Source organism: Theropithecus gelada, chromosome X, assembly GCF_003255815.1.
Source record: "Theropithecus gelada isolate Dixy chromosome X, Tgel_1.0, whole genome shotgun sequence".
NCBI classification, from domain to species: domain Eukaryota; kingdom Metazoa; phylum Chordata; class Mammalia; order Primates; family Cercopithecidae; genus Theropithecus; species Theropithecus gelada.
Window position 1 is genome coordinate 107,278,161 of NC_037689.1, and position 23,911 is coordinate 107,302,071.

Genomic DNA, 23,911 nt, shown 5'->3' on the forward strand with positions numbered 1-23,911 from the left:
TCTGATCAGCAATCATGGAATATCTTTTCACTGATTTGTGTGTTCATAAATTTCTCACATTAATATTTTGTAGCTTTCAATTTACAGATTTTTTACCTCCTGGTATAAATTTCTTACTAAGTATTTTATTCTTTTTGATGTATTATAAATGGGATTTCTGTTCTTAATTGCTTTTATGGGCAGTTAATTATTAGTAAATAGAAAGGTTACTAATATTTATGTGTTGATTTTGTATCCCAAAACTTCATTATATTTGTTTATTAATTCTAACAATTTTTATTGGCGTATGTGGAGTTATGCATATATATGATCATGTATCTGCAAACAGAGACATGTTTGCTTCTTTTCTACTTTAGATGTCTTTTATCTCTTTTTCTTGTCTAATTGCTCTAGCTAGGACTTCTAGTACTATGTTGAATAGAGGCGGAAAAATAGGCATTCTTTTCTTTTTTTTTTATTTTCATAATTGAGATTTTATTGGTTGAGGATCAGTACAGACATTTCAATTTGTACACAATTCTTAACATATGTAACAAAATTCTAAAAAGCCATGTATTGTAATTCTTTTATAAAGTTATTCCAGTGACTTTCCAGCTTAAAATTTGGAAGCAAATTTTCCTTAAGAGGCTATCAAGTACCAGTATTCACATGTTGGTCAGCTGTTACATATGGCCCACCAGTTCACAACTGAATTAGCATGTACACTACATATTCAAATTTGTAATCTTTCACAGCACAGTAACAAAGTTATTAGGAAAACAGGACTACCACAACCAAAGATGTTACAGAGTGCACACAATTCTGACAGGGAGTGCCATGATCAAGGAGTGGTTTTCTTTAGGAAACAATTCTACTAAAAAACAACATAAGAATAGAATTTAAAATGTTCAAGACATTAAATGCAGGACTGACTCCATATTGCCATTTAATATGCTTTGTATTATAGGATATAAAAACTAACCCCGCATCTATAGAATGTTAAGCTCACACCCGAGACAGTCAAAGCCTCCTATAATTCAGTATCCCACTTTTCTGGTTGTACCAAAAAATAAACAAGCAGCAAATGATTTCACCTCTTAAAAAAAAGCATTTACACTTAAAAAAATGGGATGAGGTGGGATTCCCTCCTTCTTAAAAATGTTTCTAGAGCTAGTAAAAAACTTGCATTTACAAAATAGTTGATAAAAATATTCCTCTGGATTGTACAAGAAGGGAGACAGGGACCACTGGTAAGACATGGTATATGGTATTAATCAGACTTGGCTTCTTTCTCTCCTGCTTCATCAGAGACTGGACTCTCCTCAGTTTTTGTTTCCCCGTTTTCTGCAGGTAAATCTTTAGTTTCTTGGTTAGCCACTTCGACCTGTTTTCCCTTGCTCCCCTTTTCCCTTTTGTTTGCACTTTTTTGTCTGAAGATTTATCCTTCGCTGCTGCCTTTTTCAGCTTCACTTCCACTTTTGCAGGAGGTTTAGCTGACAACCGCGCTGATCTCCTCTTGGGCTCTTCCTTGGCAGCCCCTTCCACAGAGCTGACCTTCCTCTTGGGCATCCTGGTGGTGGGGAAGGAGCGTGCCCAGGTGCCTGTGGGCCGTGGTGCACCAAGAGCCTTCGCAAAAATGGGCTGACTGGCCACTGCCACTCCTTCTGCCGCCCAAGCTGCTGAGACCCACCGGGCATTCTTTTCTTATTCCTGATCTTAAAGGAAAAGCTTTTAATATTTCATCTTTGAGTATAATGTTTGATGCGGACTAGTTTATGACCTTTGTTGCATTGAGGTACATTTCTTTTATACCTAACTTCTTGAGAGTTTTTATCGTGAAAGGATATTAAACTTTGTGAAATACATTTTCTGCATCTAATGAGATGATCATATGGTTATTGGTTTTTGTTCTGTTAATATGATGTATTGCATTTATTGATTTGCATATGTTGGACCATCTTGGCATCCCCAGGACAAATCCCACTTGATTGTGATGAAATATACTTTTAATGTGCTGTTGAACTTGGTTTGAAAGTGTTTTGTTGAGGACTTTTGTATCTATGGTTGTCAAGGATATTTCCCTGTATTTTTTATTCCTTGTAGTATCCCTATTTGGCTTTGGGGTGAGGGTAATGCTAGCCTCATAAGATGAATATAAGACATGCTCCTTCCCCTTCAATTTTTTTGGAAGAGTTTGAGAAGGATTGCATTAATCATTCATTAAGTATTTGGTAGAATTAACAGTGAAACCATCAGGCCCTGGGCTTTTCCGTGTTGAAATATTTTTGATTACTGAGTCAGTATCCTTACATTTTATCCAACAGTTCGAATTTTCCATTTTCATGATTCAGTCTTGATAGGTTCTAAGTTTCTAGAAGTCTATTGATTTCCTTTAGGTTACCTAATTTGTTGGCATATAATTGTTCATAGTGTTTTTTCTGACCCTTATTATTTATGTGGTATTATTTATAATGTCTCTTCTTTCATTTTTGATTTAATGTATTTGAGTCTTTTTCATTTTAGTCTAGCTAAAGTCTTGGCAATTTTATTCATCTTTTTAGACATCCAACTCTTAGTTTCATTCATCTTTTCTATTTTTCATTAATATTTTATTCATTTATGCTGTTTGTCCTTAGTTTGTTTTTCTTTTCCTAGTTCCTTAAGTGTAAACTTAAATTGTTTATTTGACACCCTTCTTTTTTCTTTATGTGGGTATTTTATTGCTGTAATAGTTTTTATTTTAAACTGCTTTTGCTGTATAAGTTTTGGTATGTATTGTTTTCATTTTCACCTGTCTCGTGGTATTTTTAAAATTTTCTCTTTGATTTCTTCTTTGACCCATTGTCTGCTCAGTTGTATGCTATTTAATTTGTAAATTTCCACATATTTGTAAATTTCTAGTTTTTCTTCTGTTGTTGATTTCTAGTTTTATACTGTTGTCAATGGCAGAGATATTTAATATGATTTCAATATTGTTAAATTTGTTAAGATGATTCTGACATAATACATGATTTATACTCAAGACTATCCGATGTATACTTGAATGGAATGTGTATTTATCCTGCTGTTGAATGGAATGTTGTCTATGTCTGCTAGATCCATTTTGTCTAAGATATAGTTGAAATGTGCTGTTTCCTTGATAATTTAATATCTGAATGATGTAGCCATTGTTGAAAGTGGAGTATTGAAGTACTGTAATATTATTGTATTGCTGTCAATTTCTGCCTTTAGATCTGTTAATATTTGTTTTATGTATTTCAGTGCTCCAATGTCAGGTGCATGTATATTTACAATTGTTATATTCTTTTAATCAGTCAACTTCTTGGTCTCTTGCCACAGTTTTTGATGTTCAGTCTATTTTGTCTGATATAAATATAGCTCCCAAGCTCTCTTTTGATTTTCATTTGTGTAACATGCTTCTGCATCCTCTCACTTTCATTCTATATGTCCTTAATGGTAAAGTGAGTCTCTTGTAAGCAGCATACAGTTGGGTCTTTAAAAAAAGCATTTAGCCATTCTTGATTAAAAAGTTTAGTTCACTTCCATTTGAAGTAATTATTGATAGATAAAGATTTATGGTTGTTATTTTGTTTATTATTTTCTGTCTGTTTTATAGTTCATTAGTTCATTTATTCATCTCATCCTGTCTCCCTATGTGATTTGATAGTTTTCTGTAGTGGTATGATTTGATTCCTTTCTCTTTCTCTTTTGTGTATCGTCTATAGATTTTGCTTTGTAGTTGCTATGATCCTTAAACAAAACATTTTATAGTTTTAACAGCCTATTTTAAACTGAAAGCAATTTAATTTTAATCACATTAGAAAACACTACACCTTTCCCCTCTCCCCTACTTTTAGGCATCTCCCAGTCACTCAACTGTGCTGATCCCCTTAGTATTCTGTGTAGGGCAAGAAAAAATGTGACTCATAGGCAGTATTCTACACAACTGGAAGTTCTGGATACTCACTTAAAATACACTCACTTTTCCCCACTGTATGAATCATGGGTTGATGGGGGTTTCTCTTAGCACTGAGTTATAGTGCGTTGGAGGCGGTGTTACATGGATAAAGTGAAAATGTTCTTTTTACCTTTTTAATCTGTCTATCCTCTAATTTTTTTGTTCCAGTGGTATGCTGGAACTTCTCCACTGGAACTCTGGACTTACACAAAGGTACTCCAGTCCATGGCTGGTTATCAAATTTGGTGCACAATTAGGGGACGAAGGTAGAAAACTCCTATTCTGCCATCTTACTGGGAGTCACAACTATCTAGCACAGCTTTAGGCTCATTCTTAGATTTGACTTCAACCTGTCTAATTCAACTTTATCTTCAATATAGCTTAATTGTCTATCCCACACTACTCTCACCCACCACATTCTATTCCACCAACAAACCACATGGCACTCCCAACCTATGCCTTGCTGTCTTTGCATATTTCTCCTTTTACCAGAGATATCCCAACTCCTTTCTCTATGAAGTTTGACTTTAGTGCTCCAGTTGGTGCGTATTTCTTTCCTCTTTTATCCCCCATGGTATTTAGCATCTACTATGGAAGGAGAATTAATTATCACAACTAGCTTGAAACAACTTTCCATATTACAAATTAGTTTTTCCAGACTCATTGTTCCACAGCAAAATGTTTGTTTCTCATGACTTTTTCCAAGAGAGGATGTACTGTCTTCTGTAACTGTGAAGACATAGGCAGGCCCTCATACTATTTTACATGCCCCACAGTGGTAACAATGCAAAGCATTTAAGAGGCCCAGACATTTTACTGATTTAACATTGTTGAATAACTGTTCATGGGCCCCTTCATCTCCAGTCTCTTTAGCTCAAGCCCTCCTCACTTCTGCCAGGCACCACTGCAGCAGCCTCTTCAGTCATTTCCACTGAATTGATCTGGCTTTCTAAATGTAGGTAAGATTTTACTCCTCCTTCAAAATACAAATACACACAACAACGACTCTCATCCCCTGAAGAAAAGGTTTAAGGACTTTAAGATACCATGGAAATAAAGCCCACTAGAGACTTTTAAGTGCTGGGACCATGTCTTACTCATTCCTGCATCTGATGCCCCCACCACTTCCCTACTTAATGTAGTTTCTGGCACATAGCACATGCTCACGAAATATTTGACTACTGATTGAATATGAAAATGAATTGAAAAAAATCACTGAATGCCAGAAGTAAAAGGAACTTTAGAGATTGTGGTTTTAGAGATGTAGTTCTGCCTTATTGATTTACAGATTAGGAAAATGAGGTTTGGGGAGTTTAACTCTAAGTCAATGTTCATCTTAACACTATATTGCAGTGAAGTTAGATACAGTAAAGAATCAGTCTTCTAAAGTAGAATGTGATGCTCATTCTCTGGACAACTTTAAATATACGAGGCATGAATTAACCAGGTATGGAATTCATTGGTCTTGGATAATTCTAGAAAATGTTACAACTTGGCACATCACAGTATGGGAAACTGACAGGAGTTTCTTGCTTCAGCATCAACAGGGTGTGACATCACATCCCTGAGTCATGAAGAAACATGTTCTAAAGTGGTTGCAGAGAAGAAACCACTTTGGAGCTTGAGTATTTATGAACAGAATTTGACGTTGTGATCAAATGCAGCTTATAACTAAATTTTTCTGATGCACATTGGATAATTTGCATAGAAATAACTGTGCTTTTCGGTTAATGGTTGGCTACATTGGGAAGTCAATGTAAATGACTAATTCCTCAATCTTTGACACATAGCTAGATGAAATGCTTATTTTTAATTTTTGTCCAAAGACTCTAGGTTGAAGCACCTGGCACTTCCTGCTGAGACCAGCTAGGTCGGAGAGACCCTAACCCAGCAGCACTAGAGGAATTAAAGACATACACACAGAAATATAGAGGTGTGAAATGGGAAATCAGGGGTCTCACAGCCTTCAGAGCTGATAGCCCCAAACAGAGATTTACCCACGTATTTTTTAACAGCAAGCCAGTCATTAGCATTGTTTCTATAGATATTAAATTAACTAAAAGTATCCCTTATGGGAAACAAAGGGATGGGCCAAATTAAAGGAATAGGTTGGGCTAGTTAACTGCAGCAGTAGCATGTCCTTAAGGCACAGATCGCTCATGCTGTTATTTGTGGCTTAAGAATGCCTTTAAGCGTTTTCCGCTCTGGGTGGGCCAGGTGTTCGTTGCCTTCATTCCTGTAAACCCACAACTTTCCAGCGTGGGCGTTATGGCCATCATGAACATGTCACAGTGCTGCAGAGATTTTGTTTATGGCCAGTTTTGGGGCCAGTTTATGGCCAGATTTTGGGGGGCTTGTTCCCAACAACTTCAAACCTATTTTTCATGTTATCACATAACCCTGGGCTTCCCAATCCAATGACACTCTGGAGTTCATTTCTTCTCACAGACCAGCCCTGGGCATCCAAAGGACCCCTAGAGGCACAAATTGTAGGCCAAATTGTTCAGTTGGATTTGTTGAGGGGCGGGGATGTGTGGTTCATAAATGGAGATAAGAGGAGCTGGATAGCTGTGGAGGTAAAAACCCAGATGGAGTTTTTAATAGACTCTGGATTCTCAGGGACTTCATTCATGTTTTCAGGCAGATTGAGAGCCAGAGCTCTGATAAAGCTTGTGAATTCAGGCAACAGCCAGAGAGACAGGAAAGGCTCCAGTTTCCCAGACATTTTGGCTCCCAGCAACTCCAGGGATCATGTAGGCAGGCACTGTTATAGTCCTTCCAGAGATTTATTGACACCAATGGATTGCAAACCTGAATCTGATCAACCTTTTTTCTAAGAGGAAGAATAAGGTAGAGAGCAGAAAGACACTGGAGCATGGAAAACAACCTGCTCTTTACACTTGGGTGGTGTTTTGTCCTATTTACCACTGTAGTGTTTTAAGGGCTGGGACCATGTCTTATTCACTTTCGCATCTGACACCTTGGCCTTCACCCCTCCCTAATACGGTGCCTGATATATTGTAGATGCTTAGTAAATATTTCCATACCAACAAAAGCTAAGGTTGTATAAAACTGGGCAGGGGTGTAGTGATGGGGAAAGTGTTTGTGGTTGTGTCCAGCCATGGAAAACATGACTGAGTCATAACCTTTACTTGTTATGTGTTCCCAGAGGGAAAGAGCAGCAGTGGTTTAAGACTTTTAAAAGATTGCTTGCTAACTAATGCTTAAACTGTATGGGTAAGTGCTTCAATCAGACTATGGACTTTGTACAGATTCCAACTATATATCAACAATTTAACTACTTTCTTTTGATGTTACTTTAAATTTCTGTTTTATCTTTTCAATAATTTTTTCATATATAACTGATATAAAATAAAGTACACATATTTAAATATATAAACATAAATATGTATAATATTCATAAAAGCATTACAACAGTGAGGATAGTAAACATATCTCTCATTCATCCCCAGATGTTCTTCTTGCCCCTTTGTAATTACTCATTCTTGCTCCTCCCCCACAGACAGCCATTTATCTTCTTTCACTCACAACATATTAGTTGTAATTTTCTAGAGTTTTATATAAATTGAATCACACACTGCTATGGTTTGAATGCCTTTTCAAAAACCCATGTTGAAAATTTAATTGCCATTGTGACAGCATTAAGAAGTGGGACTGTTAAAAGATGATTAGACCATGAGGGCTCTGCTCTCATGAATGTATTAATATTGTTATCTTAGGAGTAGGTTTGTTATCTCAGAAGAAGATTCATGATTAAAGTATGAGCTTACCCCCTTCTCTCTTTCCTTATCTGGCTCATTCTCACCCTCTTACCCTTCCACATTCTGCCATGAGATGACATAGCAATAAGGCCATCACCAGATGAGTGCCCCTTGACCTTGAACTTCCTAACCTCCAGAACTGTAAGAAATAAAATTTTTCCTTACAATTTACACAGAGCATATTCTTTTATAGCAACATAAAATGGATTTGTACATATAGTATGCATGCTTTTGGGTCTGGCTTCTTTAATGCACTATAATTATTTTGAGGCTAAAACAAATAAACATGTTGTATCAGGTGTCAATCATTTATTCATTTTTATTGTTATGTGGTATTCCATTGTATAGATATACCAGATTTTCTTTTTTCATTCACCTGCTCATAACACTTGAAATATTTCTGGGTTTTTGGCTATTACCAATGATGCTGCTGTAAACATATTCATATATAAGTCTTTGCATGGACATAGGCTTTCATTTCTTATGGGTAAATGCTAAGGAAGAGAATGACTGCATCATAAGGTATGTGTAGACTTAACTTTTTTAAGAAATTGCCACATTGTTTTCCAAAGTGGATGGAGTATTTTATATTCCCACCAGGAATATATGAATTCCAGTTCCTCCACACTCCTGTCAACACTTGTAGTCCATTACAAAAAAAAAAAAAAAAAAATCTCTGTTAATCTCTCATTGTGGTAATTTATTATTTTACTGATTTCATTAAGTTGTTTATCTGCCTTTTATTGAAGTTCACTGTGCTTCCATAAAACAATTACTTTGAATATTTTACCAAGGAGTTCATAAATCTCTACTTCTTGGGGATGGTTTCTGGTGCTTTATTTTATTCTTTTGGCAGTGTAATATTGCTGATGTCATGTTTCCCTGATTCTTCCTTAAAAATTTTTTTAAATTCTTGACTTTTGTGGGTAAATAGGTGTATACATTCATGGTATACATGAGATATCTTCATACAGGCATGCAATGTGTAATAATCCCATCATAAAGAATGGTGTATCCATCCCCTCAAGCATTTCTCTTTTGTGATATAAATAATCAAATTATATTTAGTTATTTAAAAATATACAATTAAATTAGTATTGATTATAGTCATCCTGTTGTGCTGTCAAATAGTAAGTCTTATTTTTTCTTTCTAATTTTTTTAACCCATTAATCATCCCTACTTCCCCTATGTCCTCCCACTCCCCATACCATCCTCTGATAGCCAGCCTTCTACTCTTTATGTCTATAAGTTCAATTGTTTTGATTTTTAGGCCCCACAAATAAATGAGAATATGTGAAGTTTGTCTTACTCTTCCTGGCTTATTTCACTTAACATAATGATCTCCAGTTCCATCCATGTTGTTGCAAATGACAGGGTCCCATTCTTTCTTGTAGCTGACTAGTACTCCTTTGTGAATAAGTACATTTTCTTTATCCATTCATCTATTGATAGACACTTAAGTTACTACCAAATTTTGGCTATTGTGAATTTTGGCTTTAACAAACATGGGAATAACGATATGTCTTCATTACACTGATTTCTTTTCTTTTAGGTATATAATCAGTAGTAGGATTGCTAGATCACATGGTAGTTCTACTTTTAGTTTTTTTGAAGAACCTCTGAACTGTTCTCCATAAACAGCATACAAGGGTTCCCTTATCTCTGCATTCTCACCAGCATTTGTTATTGCCTGTCTTTTGGATATAAGCCATTTTAACTGAGGTGAGATGATAGCTCATTGTAGTTTTGATTTCCATTTCTCTGATGATCAATAATGTTGCCCACCTTTTCATGTGCCTGCTTGACATTTGTATATGTCTTCTTTTGAGTAAAATGCCTTTTCAAATATTTTGCTCATCTCTTGATCAGATTCTTAGATTTTTCCTATAGAGTTGTTTGAGCTCCTTATATATTCTGGTTATTCATCTCTTGTTAGATGAGTAGTTTGCAAATATTTTCTCCCATTCTGTGAGTTATCTCTTCAATTTGTTTATTGTATCATTTGCTATGCAGAAGCTTTTTAACTTGATATGACCCCATCTGTCCATTTTTGGTTTGGTTATCCGTGCTTGTGGGATATTACTCAGAAAAGGTTTGCCCAGACCAATATCCTAGAGAGATTTCCCAAAGTTTTCTTTTAGTAGTTTCATAGTTTGAGGTCTTACGTCTTTAACCCATATTGATTTGACTTTTGTATATGGCAAGACATTGGGCTCCAGTTCATTCTTGTACATATGAATATCCTATTTTTTTCCCAGCACCATTTATTTAAGACATTGTCTTTTCCCAGTGTATGTTCTTGGCATCATTGTTAGAAATGAGTTCACTGTCGGTGTGTGGATTTTTTTCTGGGTTCTCTATTCTGTTTCATTGGTGTATATGTCTGTTTTTATGCCAGTAACATACAGTATTGGTTACTAAAGTTCTGTAGTATAATTTGAAGTCAGGTAATGTGACTCTTTATCGGGAAAACCCACTCCCAATGTTTAACGTGGGTTCTTTCTATTTCCTAAGTGTCTTGACTGGTTTAAGAAATAAAGGGAAAGAGCACAAGTGAGAGAAATTTAAAGCTGGGTGTCCGGGGAAGACATCACATGTTGGCAGGATCCGTGATGTTCCCCGAGCCAAAAAACCATCAAGTTTTTATTAGCAATTTTCAAAAGGGGAGGGAGTGCACGAATAGGGTGTGGGTCACAGAGATCACATACTTCACAAGGTAATAAAATATCACAAAGCAAATGGAGGCAGGGCAAGATCACAGGACCACGGGATGGGGCGAAATTAAAATTTTTAATGAAGTTTCGGGCATGCATTGTCACTGATAACATCTTATCAGGAAACAGGGTTTGAGAGCAGGCAACCTGTCCGACCAAAATGTATTAGGTGGGAATTTTCCTCATCCTAATAAGCCTGAGAGCACTACAGGAGAATAGTTCTTATTTCATCACTTTGGCTTTGACCATAAAAGACAGCATGCTTCTAAGGGGGCCCTTTATAGGCCTACCCTCAGGGCACATTCTCTTTCTCAGGGATGTTCCTTGCTGAGAAAAAGAATTCAGTGATATTTCTCCTATTTGCTTTTGAAAGAGGAGAAATATAGCTCTGTTCCATACGGCTCACCAGATGCCAGTTCAAAGTTACCTCCCTTGTTCCCTGAACATTGCTGTTATCCTGTTCTTTTTTCAAGATGTCCAGATTTCATATTGTTCAAACACACATGCTCTACAAACAATTTGTGCAGTTGACACAATCATCACAGGGTCCTGAGGAGACATTCATCCTCCTCAGCTTACGAAGATGACGGGATTAAGAGATTAAAGTAAAGACAGGCATAGGAAATCAAAAGGGTATTGATTGGGGAAGTGATAAGTGTCCATGAAATCTTCACAATTTATGTTCAGAGATTGCAGTAAAGACAGGCATAAGAAATTATACAAGTGTTAATTTGGGGAACTAATAAATGTCCATGAAATCTTCACAATTTTTGTTCTTCTGCCGTGGCTTCAGCCGGACCCTCCATTTGGGGTTCCTGACTTCCCACAACAATTCTTCCAGTTTTGTTCTTTTTGCTTAGAATAGTTTTGACTACTCTGGATTTTTTGAGGCTCCACATACATTTTAGGATTGTTTCTTCTATTACCGTGAAGAACATCATTGGTATTTTGATAAAGATTGCTTTGAATCTGTAGATTGCTTTGTGTAGTGCAGACATTATAAAAACATTGATCCTTCCAATCTGTGAACATGGAATGTTTTTCCATTTTTGGTGTCCTCTTAAATTCTTTTCAAATTGTTTTATAGTTTTCATTAAGGAGACCTTTCACTTCCTTGGTTAAGTTAAATCCTGATTATTTAATTTTACTTATGAATATTGTAAATGGGATTACTTTTATTTTTTTTTTTATTTTTTTTTTTGAGTATTAACTATCTTTAATTAACCATATTTTATAGAAGCTCAAAACACCCGAATATTTATCCTTTATATGAATAAACAAAAGCCCTATGAATTACAATATGCAGAACACTATATAAAAGAATTCCGATAAAAATTACATTGGGATATTTTCAGCTGTAGCTTCCTCTGAATTGGACAGCATCTGTCTGAATGCACATTCTTCTTTGTGATAATCTAACCTTAGTGTAAGTACAAATCACAGAAGAAATTAAAGTTTTCATCTTTAATGAAATGACTTTGGAAATAACGTACATTTCCATGACACCAATACTACAGTTTTCGGAGTCACAGTAAGATACACAGAATTACATCCGTAATTAATAAGAATGCCAACATGTCAAGCAGTAATTTGTTACATGGCAAACAAAATCAAGAAAGCAACCATCAAACAAAAGAGACCCATAGCTTCAGACAAGGCAAATCCCAGGATAGCATATGAGAACAGCTGCTGCTTCAGCGAAGGGTTTCTGGCATAACCAATGATAAGGCTGCCAAAGACTGTTCCAATACCAGCACCAGAACCAGCCACTCCTACTGTTGCAGCACCTGCACCAATAAATTTGGCAGCAGTATCAATGTCTCTGCTGATTGCACTGGTCTGAAACTCCCTTTGGATTAGCTGAGACACACCATTCTGGGCCCCATTAAATACCGTAGAGCCCTCTCCAGTCCTAGCCTCTGGTCGAGATAACACTGATGCAGAAATTGGTCTGTATGCAACTCTGGATCCAGCTCGGATCAGAGCGGGCGTGCAGGCGAGCTTGGCGCAGGCGAACATCTTACACTCTTCGGGACCGCGCGGCTGGAGATACTGGGTGACAGGTGACGTGGGCTCCTCTCCCTCTTCCTCTCTTCCCGAGAGGTGGCTGCGGCACCAGCAGCGGCAGAGGTCGAAGTGGGATTACTTTTATTATTTCTTTTTCAGGTTGTTCACCGTTGACATATTTAAATGCTACCAACTTTTGTATGTTGATTTTGTATCCTGCAGTTTTACTGAATTTGTTTATCAGTTCTAATAGTTCTATTGTGAGTCTTTATGTTTCTGAAAATATAAGATCATATCATATGCAAACAAGGATAATTTGGTTTCTTACAGTCTAATTTGGATGTCCTTTATTCCCCTATATTATCTGATTGCTCTAGCTAGGATTTTCAGTACTATGAGAATAACAGTGGAGAAAGTGGGCATCCTTGTCATGTTCCAGATGTTAGAGAAAATGTTTTCAGTTTTCTCTCATTCAGTATAATACTAGCTGTGGATCTGTCATATATGATTTTTATTACCTTGAGGTATGTTCTTTCTATACTCAGTGTTTTCAACGTTTTTATCATGAGGTATGTTAAATTTTATGAAATGCTTTCTCACCATCAATTGAAATGATTATATGGTTTTTGACCTTCATTCAATTGACGTTATGTATCAAATTCATTGATTTGCCTATGTTGGGGCATCCTTGCATCTCAGGGATAAATCCCACATGGTTATGATGAATGATCTTTTTAATGTATTATTGCGTTTGGTTTGCTAGTATTTTTGAGGATCTTTGCCTCAATATTCATCAGGGATATTGGCCTGTAATTTTCTTTTTTTGATGTATATTTGTCTGGTTTTGCTGTCAAGGTAATACTGGTCTTGTAAAATGAGTTTGGAAGTATTCAATTCTCATCAACTTTTCAGAATAGTTGAAGGATTGACATTAATTCTTTCTTAAATGTTTGGTAGAATTCAGCAGTAAAGCCATTAGGTACCAGGCTTTTCTTTACTGGGACATGTTTTATTACAACTTCCATTTCCTTACTTGTTATTGCACTGTTCAGATATTTGATTTCTTCATAATTCAATACTGGTATGTTGCAAGCGTCTAGGAATTTGTTAATTTCTTCTAGATTTTCCAATTTACTGGTATATAGTTGCTCATAGGAGCCACTAATGATCCTTCGAATTTTTTCAGTATTAGCTGGAATGTCTCTTTTTTCATTTCTAATTTTATTTATTTGTATATTCTCTCATTTTTTCTTAGTCTGGCTAAAAGTATGTCAATTTTGTTTAACTTTTCAAAAAAACAACTTTTGTTTCATTGATCTTTTGTATTGTTTCCTTCATTTTAATTTTATTTATTTCTGCTCTGATCTTCATTTCTTTTCTACTAATTTTGGGTTTGATTTGCTCTTGCTTTTCTAGTTCTTCAAGATCCATCATTAGAATGTTTATTTGAAGTTTTTTTTCTCTTTTTTTGATGTAGACACTTACAGCTATAAACTTCCCTCTTAGTACTGCTTTTGTTGTACTAGGTTTTGGTATGTTGTGTTTCCATTATCATTTCTTTCAGGAAATTTTTCAATTTTCTTCTTAATATCTGCACTGACCCACTGGTCATTCAGGAGCATATTGTTTAATTTCCATGTATTTGTATAGTTTACAACATCTTCTTATATTAATTTCTAGTTTTATTCCCTTGTGGTCAGAAAAGGTGCTTGATATTATTTCAATTTTTTGAATGTTTTAAGACTTGCTTTGTTACCTATCCATGTGTCGAGGAAAAGAATGTTTAGTTTCTTTAGCTCTTGGATGAAATGTTCTGTAAATGTCTATTAGATCCATTTGTTCTATAGTGCAGACTTAGTCCGATGTTTCTTTGTTGATTTTCTGTCTGGATGATCTGTCCAATGCTGAAAGTTGAGTGTTGAAGTCTCCATCTATTATTGTATTGGAGCCTGTCTTTTTAGCTCTAATGATATTTGCTTTATACATCTGGGTGCTTCATGGTTGGGTGCAAATATACTTAAAGTTGTTATATTCTCTTTCTAAATAGACCCCTTTATCATTATATAGTGACCTTCTTTGTCTCTTCTTAAAGTTTTTTCTCAAAATCTATTTTGTCTGATATAAGTGTGCTGTTCTTTTTTGGTTTCCATTGACACGGAATATCTTTTTCCATCCCTTAATTTTCAGTCTGTGTGTGTGTCTTTATACGTTAAGTGTATTTCTTGTAGGCAGCAACTCATTGGGTCTTGTTTTTTTAATCCATTCAGCCACTCTCTGGCTTTTGATTAGTTTGGTTCATTTACATTCAATATTATTGTTGACAAGTAAAGACTTACTCCTGCCATTTTGTTATTGGTTTCCTTGTTGTTTTGTGGTTTTTCTTTCCTTCCTGTGTTCCTTCAATGCAAGTGATTTTCTGTGGTGTTATGATTTAGTTTCTTGATTTTTATATTTTGTGTATCCATTGTATGTGTTTTTGGTTTGAGGTGACCATGAGGCATGCAAATATTATCTTATAACCCATGACTTTACACCAATAACAACTTAACGCTGCATAAACAAGCAAACAAACAGGAAAAAAAGTAATAAAATCTCTAAGCCTTGTGTTCATCTTCCTGCTTTTCAACATCTTGTTGTTTCTATTTTTATCTTATTGTACTTTGTAGGTCTTGAAAAGTTTTTGTAGTTATTATATTATTTTTGACTCATTCACATTTAGTCTTTCTGCTTAAGATAAAGTGAACTTACAGACCACAGCTACATTTTAGTAATATCCTGTGTTTCCTGTGTACTTAGTATTACTAGTGAATTTTGTACCTTAAGATGATTTCTTATTGTTCATCAATGTCCTTTTCATCCTGATTGAAGTACTCTCTTTGGCATTTCTTGTATGACACATGTAGTGTTGATTAAATGTTTCAGCTTTTCTTTGTTGGGGAAAGTCTTTATTTCTCCTGCATGAATGAAGGGTATTTGTTTGGAATATATTATTCTAGGGTGAAAGATATTTTTCCTTCAGCACTTTAAATATGTCATGCCACTTTCTCCTGACTTGTAAGGTTACCATTGAAAAGTCTCCTGCCAGATGTATTGGAACTCCATTGTATGTTATTTGTTTCTTTTCTCTTACTGCTTTTAGGGCTTTTTCTTTATCCTTGATATTTGGGAGTTTGATTATTAAATGCCTTGAAGTAGTCTTCTTTAGGTTAAATGAGCTTGGTGTTTTAGAACCTTCTTCTACTTGAATATTGATATCTGTATCTAAATTTGGGATGTTCTCAGTTATATCCTGTTGAATAATCTTTCTTCCCCTATCTCTTTCTCTATCTTCTCTTTAAGACCAATAACTCTTAGATTGGCCCTTTTCAGGCTATTTTTCTAGATCCTATAGACATGCTTCGTTGTTTTTTGTTCTTTTTTTTTTTTTCTGTTGTCTCCTCTGACTGTCAAATAGCCTATCTTCAAGCTCATTAATTCTTTTTTTTCTCCCCGATCCATTCTGCTATTTAAAGTCTCTGATGCATTCTTCAGTATGCCAGTTGCATTTTTCAGCTCCAGAATTTCTGATTGATTATTTTTAGTTATTTTGATCTCCTTGTTAAATTTGTCTGTTAGAATTCTGAATTCCTTCTGTGTTATATTGAATTTCTTTGATTTTCTTCAAAACAGCTATTGTGAATTCTGTCTGAAAGGTCACATATCTCTGTTTCTCCAGAACTGGTCCCTGGTGGTTTACTTCATTCATTTGGGAGGCCATATTTTCCTGGATGATTCTGATACTTGCAAATGTTTGTCTGTATCTAGGGATTGGAGAGTTAGGTATTTATTGTCTTCCACTCAGCCTGGGTTTATTTGTATTCATTCTTCTTGGGAACACTTTCCAGATATTCAAAATGACTTGGATGTTATGATTTAAGCTTTATCTACTTTGGAGGGCACCCCAAGCCAAATAATGCTGTAGTTCTTACAGACTCATAGCGGTACCACCTTGATGGCCTTGGACAAGACCCAGGATAATTCTCTGTATAACCAGGCAGAGACACTTGTTCTCTTCCCTTACTTTCTCTCAAACAAATGTAGTTTCTCTCTCCATTTGGAGCCACCTGGAACTGAAGGTGGAGTGACACTAGCAACACTGTGGCCACCACCACTAGTGCTGTGCTGAGTCAGACCTTAAGTCAGTGCAGCATGGGGTCTTCCCCAAGATGTGCTGTAACCATTCCCTGACTATTGCCTATGTTAGCTCAAGGCCCTGGGTCTCTAATATCAACAGATGGCAAATACAGTCAGACCTGTGATGTTCCCTTCAGGACAGTGAGTTTCCCAGGCCCTGGGTTGGTCCAAGGGTGCCATCTAGAAGTCAGGGACCAGAGTCAAAAACCATAGTTGTTTACCTGGAGTTTTATTGCACTGTGGCTGAGCTGGCACTCAAACCACAAAACACAGTCCTTCTCACTCTTCCTTCCTTTTTTCAAAGGCAGAGCAGCCTTACCCCATGACCACCACCACCTCAGGGCCATGGAGAGTGCTGCCAGACTACCACTGATGTTCTGTTAATGTCCCAGGGCTCTTCAGTCAGGTTTTGGTAAATGCTGCATAGCCTGGGACTCACACTTCAGGGTAGCAGGCTCTATTCTGGCCCAGGGCAAGTCCAAAAATACTGTTCAAGGGCCTAGTCCTGGAATTGGGGACCACAAGAGCATGCTTTGTACCCTACTCCCCTGTGGCCAAGCTGATACCTGACTTTGCAAGACAAAATGTCCTTTACTTTTCCCTCCAGGTTTCTCAAGCAAAAGGAATTTTGCCCCATAGCCACCACAGTTGATTATGTTTTGAGTCTCTCTTTAAGTCAGCAAGTCTCAAGAGGCTCACACAAGGTTCTCTGTGTAGTTCCTGGATATTACTGCTGGTAATAACAAGCTCTTCAGTTAGCTGGTGATGAATCCTGCCGGGACTGGGTTCTTCCCTTTGAGGCAGTGTGTTCCCTTCTGGCACTGGGTGTGTCTAGAAACGTCAACCAAGAACTAAGGCCTGGAAAGGGGGCCTCATGACTCTGGCTGGTGGCTTTTCCTGCTGTGGCTGAGGTGGTATCCAAGATACAAGAAAAGTTATCCCGACTCTTCCCTGTTCTCTTTTCATGCAAAGAGGGGTTTCTTTTGGAACTATGAGCTGTGCAGCCTTGGGTTAGGGGAGGGGTGATGTCAGTATTCCTTTAACAATTCCCACTGGTTTCTCAGTAGGTCTCGGGTCCCACCAGTCCACTGTCTTTGGGCCCAGTCAGTACCAGAACTTGAATAGGAATTGCAGTCTTTGTGGCCTAGACTGCATTTCAAGTTTATTCAGAGCCCCAGAACACTTTAGTCCATGGTGGTGAGTCTTGTCAGAACTCAAGTTCAGACTGCTGGGATGGGCAATGGCCCTTCTGGCTAGGACTGCTTTAAATGCTCCCCCCATGGTTGGGCATCAGTTGAGTTTGGTTCGGTTTTGTTTTCTATTATAAGAGGTCAGCCCTGAGTTCAGTCCTTCCCAACTGCTATGCCCTCACACTCCCTAGAACACGGAAACACTCACTACACCACCCCACCCCTGCTGGAGGTTGGGGGCAGGATGGCATTGGTGATTCAAGGCTGTTTTTCCTATCTCTTCATTGCCTCTTCAAGTGGTATGAAGTTAAAACCAGGTATGTTGAGGGCTTGCCTGATTTTTGGTTCTTGTGAAGGTGCTTTTTTATGTGTAGATAGTTGTTAAATTGCTGTCCTTGTAGGGGGATGATAAGTAGAGACTTCTATTCCACCATCTTGATCATCTTGCTCCAACCCAAGTTTGTCTAATTTTTTTAACTTTTAAACTTTTATGTTTAAAAGGAAGACATAAACACACATATTTGCCTAGGCACACACAGGGCCAGCATCATCAATATCACTGTTTTCCACCTCCATATCTTGTCATACTAGAAGGTATTCAGGGGCAATAACATGCATGGAACTGTCATTTCCTGTAATAACAATACCTTCTTCTGGAATACCTCCTGAAAGACTTTCCTGAGATTTCTTCAGTTATTTTTATAGTAGAAGGAATACACTCTAAAATAACAATAAAAAGCATGGTATAGTATAATAAATACATCAACTAGCAACATAGTCATTTATTATCATTATGAAGTATTATTTAATATGCATAACTGTATGTGCTATACTTTTATATGACTGGCAACACAGTAGGTTTGTTCACACTAGCGTCATTACAAACATACGAATAATGTGTTGTTCTATGATGTTATGATGGCTATGATCTCACAATGCCTACAACATCATGATTGCTGCACTATCACTAGGTGATAAAAGTTTTTTTGCTCCATCACAATCTTATGAGAGCACTGTCATCTATGTGGTCCTTCAATGACTGAAATGTCATTAGTATGGTACATGATCATACCACAAATATAGTGGCTTAAAATAATACAAATTTATTGCTTACAATTCTGGAGATCACAATTCAGAAATGGGGTTCACTGAACTAACATCAAGGTGTCATCAGAGCTGTGTTCCTTTTCTAACTTCTAAGTGCCACCTACGTTTCTTGGCTCATGGACTCCTTTATGTTATCTTTAATGGCAGCAATGGCCAGTTGAGTCATTCTCATGACACATCATTCTGACTCATTTTGCCTGCCTCCCTCCTCCACATTTAAGGACCCTTGAAATTACACTGGACCCAACTAGATACTTCAAGATAATATCCCCACTTTCAGGTTAACCTTAATTCCATATATTATTGTAATTTTCCTTTTCCATATAAAGTAATGTATTCACAGGTTCTGAGGATTAGGATGAAAAACACCTCAGGAGGCCATTATTTTGCTTACCATAAAGTCCAACTGAAGCTGCTCTTGAATGACGACCAATACACTGAAGAGTGACATCAAGGTCCTTCATGAATAGTATATATTTCTCTTTATCACTGTACCATCACTACCCAGTTAAGGCTCCTTTCTGGACCCTTTACCTCTACACTCTTGTGAGGTTACTCAATAATGCATGATTTCAACTGCTCAGTATTCCTGCACCAACTCTTTAACATCTACTGGACGTCCCCAAATTCTATCCAATTCTGACAATAACCACCTGTGATTAGTACAGATTCCACAGATTAAGGGCAAAGTCTTTCAATTCTGACACCAACAATCTAGAGTTAGAGTAGATGCTCACAAGTTAAGGGCTCTGTCCCAAAAGACTGTCCCCACTTCAGATACCAGCCACAAATGTCAGTTTCCACAAGCTACTCACACTACTGCCTGGCCAGCTACAAATACATGGGTTCCCATGATCTCCTTCTGGGCTAAATAACTTGCTAGGAAGTGGTATACTTATGACTATGATTTTATTATAAATAATACAGATGTATAGCCAAATGAAGAAATACATAGGGCAAGATCTTGGGGAGGGGAGTGGTGCAAAGCTTTCATGTCCTTTCCTTGTGGAATCCAGGCATGTCATCCTTCCGAGCACATTGATGTATTCACCAACCTTGAAGGTCTCTAAGCCTCATGGTTTCAGGATTTTTATATGAGGTTTCATTAGTAGGCATGATTGATTAAATCATTGACCACATGATTGAACTCAATTTGTAGCCTCCTTGAATATCTCCGTCGTTCAGTCCCAATTTTCTAATAATACAGCTGATTTTTTGGCAACCAACCATCATCCTGAAGCTGCCTAGTTCTACTCCCTGTGAGTCACCTCATTATTGTAACAAAGACAGTCCTATCACTTGAGAAATTCCAAGCCCAAATATATTTTTTATTTTACTACACCCTCTATGCTAGTGACACCAAAAGATTTTATTTTCCCTGGAAGTCACTAAGATAGCTTCACACAAGACATCCAATCAATTTCCAAACCCTGTGTCACCAGAATCAGGTGGAATATCTGTCCCAAGTTCTTTCTTAATTTCCTTGCACTGTAGCAAGTATTCAAGAAATATTTGGTGAAAAGAAAGAAAGAAAAAAAAGAAAGAAAGAGAAAGAAAGAAAGAAAGAAAGAAAGAAAGAAAGAAAGAAAGAAAGAAAGAAAGAAAGAAAGAAAGAAAGAAAGAAAGAAAGAGAAAGGAAGAAAGAGAAAGAGAAATTACCCTTAAGAAACTCTAAATATTGTAGACAAAATATATACATAAACAAGTCACTTTCATACAATCTGGGAGACCACAGAAACTTTCACAGAGAATGGATTAAGTTTAGAAGGATGAGTGTTAGTCAAGTGAAGGAACGTAAGAAGTGGGTTCTAGACAGAGGACTTATCTTGAATAAAGATGTAACTGAATAAGCAGTTTTCCATGGTGTCAACCACTTCTTTTCTTATCCCTTCTTTCCAGTTATTTTCCTGTGGCTTCCATCCCCTTACCATCTAGTTCCCTTTAGATTGGGCTATTGCACAGCCTCTCAGAGACCTTTCTATCTTCAAATCTCCTTGAACTGCTGTCTCAGATCACTGTACTGCAGTGTGCATAGGTCAGTCAGAATCTTCCTGGAGTATTTGGATGTCATTCCACTGCTCAGATACTCAAGGTAGTTAGTGTTCAAATTGAATTGAATCGTAGGACACCCAGTTGATGTCAGAGAATGGGTGCAGAAATAGAAGATCCAAAGTTATGTGCCAAAGTCCTCTCTAGCTAACAACTCCTTACTGAACTTCCTTCAGTTCTCGCTAGTGTCTTCCCTCAGCTTTTGCTACTGTCTGACATGAACTCTTTGTTCCAGCTACTTTATTTCCTGAGTGAGAAAATATGACTTGCTTACTCCCATTTCTGAACCATTCCACAGGCCAGGAATCCCCTCTCCTCTCTTCCCTCTCCTCCATGAACACATCTCTGGCAAGAGATCAAACTGATACTGAAATAGAGCCCATTGTAGTAAGCAAAATGTGAGTCAGCTCCCTACAGACCTGGAACAGGCAGAACAATTTTGTGTGGGCACTTGTGTCTCTAATTGGCAATTCTGGGCCAGCTCTAATCTCGAAATCCCCTGAGGACTCCTGGAAGAGAGAGCTCAGGCAGTTCAGATCTCATGTGGTTAGGTTCAATATACTGAGGCTACCCCCAAAAAAATGTGAGTTGATAAAGTTTGTCTGTCAAAGTGCCACTGGCCCTACTGTCTTCTTTTATATTTTTCCTCTTTTAAATCTTACACCTCTAACCCAGTACTCACCATCACTTCCTTTCATCCTGACAAGAAGAAAAGGGAAGCCAATAATCTTTTTCATATTACAGTCTTGGGGACTGAATCTACTATGTTTCACAAGAGGATGTCAGGGGGTTGAAAGGGACTTTTGCTACTTAGTGGCTATGTGATCTCAGGCAAAGGACTTGAGTGCTCTGTGCCTCAGTTTCCTTACCCATAAAATGGGGATACTAGGAGTACCTATATTACTGTTAGCTATCATTGTTATTATTGTCTGTCAGTATCCTATACAGCAACCCTGCCTAGCAGTTAGCCAGCTTGTGCTTTAGTGCCTGCTATGATGGGGGCACTAGGCCTCCTAGGACAATTCATTTATTTTGCAGTTTTAGAAATATAGAAAGAAGGAGCTGTATTTGTAGAAGAATGGGTCTTTCTCAGATTTCTAGAATAAAGGTTGTCTACCATGGGTTTGTGAGGCTAGTTAACTCCTCCTGAGGCCAATGCTTACCTAATTGTTATTGCTGTACAGTATTTATAGTAATAGTAATAATAATTCATCTGTTGAGCACTTACCATGTGCAGGTATTGTGGTAAATATTTTATATGCATTATCTAAACTAGTCCTTGTTATTGCTCTAATTATTATCATTTTATTAATTGGTAAAATTTAGATAGTGCCCATTATGAGCCAGGTACTTTTCTAAGTGCTTTATTAATTAGATCACATAAAAATCATAAGAGGTAGGTACTACCATTTGTTCACATTACAGATGAAAGCTGTGGCTCTGAGAGATTAAGTAACTTGCTCATACAGTTGGTCATACAACTGGTAAATGCAGGAGCCAGATTTGGGGTCTAAGCAATATGGCTCCAGAAAGCACTCCTTAACTACTAAATCATACTGCATTCTTTATAATGTAGCAATTCTAATATACACAGTCTCAGAGAGAGTAACAACTGCCTACATTCCCTTGTACTCATGGCTCCTGCCCCCATGCCACCCCTGCCACCATGGGGAAACTTTGCTTTACTGTTCATTTTACCTCAGATGTTCTCTTAGGGATTATTCCCACATTCCCACCTTTGCTAATGATTAATTGTGCTATGTAAGACAAATTGTTTGATGCCTTTAATTCTAAGTTTTCTCCACTGTAAAACAGAAACTATATCCACCTGGCAGTAATATTATTACTGTCTGCCACAGTCCATACCAACCAGCCCAAGCCACCCCACCCACACACTACTGAGTTGGCAGCCAATAAAGCCAAATACCAGCCCTAGGGCCCCTTTTATGGCAGTCACAGTGAACCTACTCAAATTGCTGCTGCTCTAGCTCCTCATTCCCTCTGGATTGGTCCCTGTAGGTACCTGCCTTCTGACCTTGGCTATGCATCCTGTGTCTGTCCTCACAGTGCTATCCCAGACATGATCATCTCAAGTCTTCTCATTTGCTTCTTCAGTGCTTCTCATGCAAAGTTTTGCATTCCTCCTCTGGTTCTGCCTGTTCTTGGCTGTTCCAGCTATCCCCTGCCCAGCCAAGTCCCAGACCTACCTATCAATGAGCCAACCCTGGGCTACTGCCGAGGGTCATCAGACTAAACCTCTGCTAGTACATGTTATGCAACAACATGACTGCTTTCCCTGGTTTATGTCTGCTGAGTTCCCATTCAGGAGTTTCCTACATCTAGAATGCACATTTAACCCAACAATTGGAATAACATTTTCCATCCTTGCCATTTTTCTGAATTACTAAACACCATCCAAACCCCTGTAGATTCCAAGCACTTGGAGAGATCATTGAGACTGGAGATTCTATCCAGCTTTCTTCCCAGTAAAAATAACCATTACTACTTATTAAACATTTACTATATGCCAGACACAGTGCTAAGCAGTTTACATGCATTCCTTCACTAAAACTGTCCGACAATCTTAGGTGACAAGTATTATTATCCTCATTTTCCAATTGTAGAAAAAATGAGACACAGAAAGGTTGAGTGACTCACCTAAGATCACACAGCCATCATGTGGCAGAGCTGGTATCCGAATTCAGATTGTATGCTTTTAAGATTAACACTTTTAATCACTGAATACTTTTGCCTCCCAACTTACATCCACCCTACTAAGTACTTGAAGACTTTACTGAGCCTCTTTACAGTTCAAGAAATTGTGAAACTCTTTGCCTTCTCTTTTATACTAATCCTTCCCACACAGGAGGTAGGTGGCTTCCAGTATTTTGGTTAAGCCGAGCCTACTCATATCCTTCCTCATGGCCCCATGCCAACCAGAGGCTGGGGGA

At 37.5% G+C, this 23,911-nt stretch overlaps 1 protein-coding gene and 1 pseudogene across 2 annotated transcripts; both read right to left on the reverse strand.

Annotated features, from left to right (window-relative positions):
* Positions 1 to 457: 457 nt before the first annotated feature.
* Positions 458 to 1,548, reverse strand: LOC112615978 (annotated as a pseudogene). Its single transcript, XR_003117524.1, has one exon. The product of XR_003117524.1 is annotated as a non-histone chromosomal protein HMG-14 pseudogene (transcript).
* Positions 1,549 to 11,883: 10,335 nt separating this feature from the next.
* Positions 11,884 to 12,574, reverse strand: LOC112616365 (ATP synthase F(0) complex subunit C3, mitochondrial). Its single transcript, XM_025373327.1, has one exon. It carries the CDS (start codon positions 12,451 to 12,453, stop codon positions 12,028 to 12,030), a length of 426 nt encoding a protein of 141 aa, XP_025229112.1. The 5' UTR covers positions 12,454 to 12,574; the 3' UTR covers positions 11,884 to 12,027.
* Between the last annotated feature and the right edge of the window lie 11,337 nt (positions 12,575 to 23,911).

Excerpts from the sequence above, each read along its gene's own strand:
- LOC112616365 (XM_025373327.1), bottom strand. The coding sequence starts at position 12,453 with ATGTTCGCCTGCGCCAAGCTCGCCTGCACGCCCGCTCTGATCCGAGCT.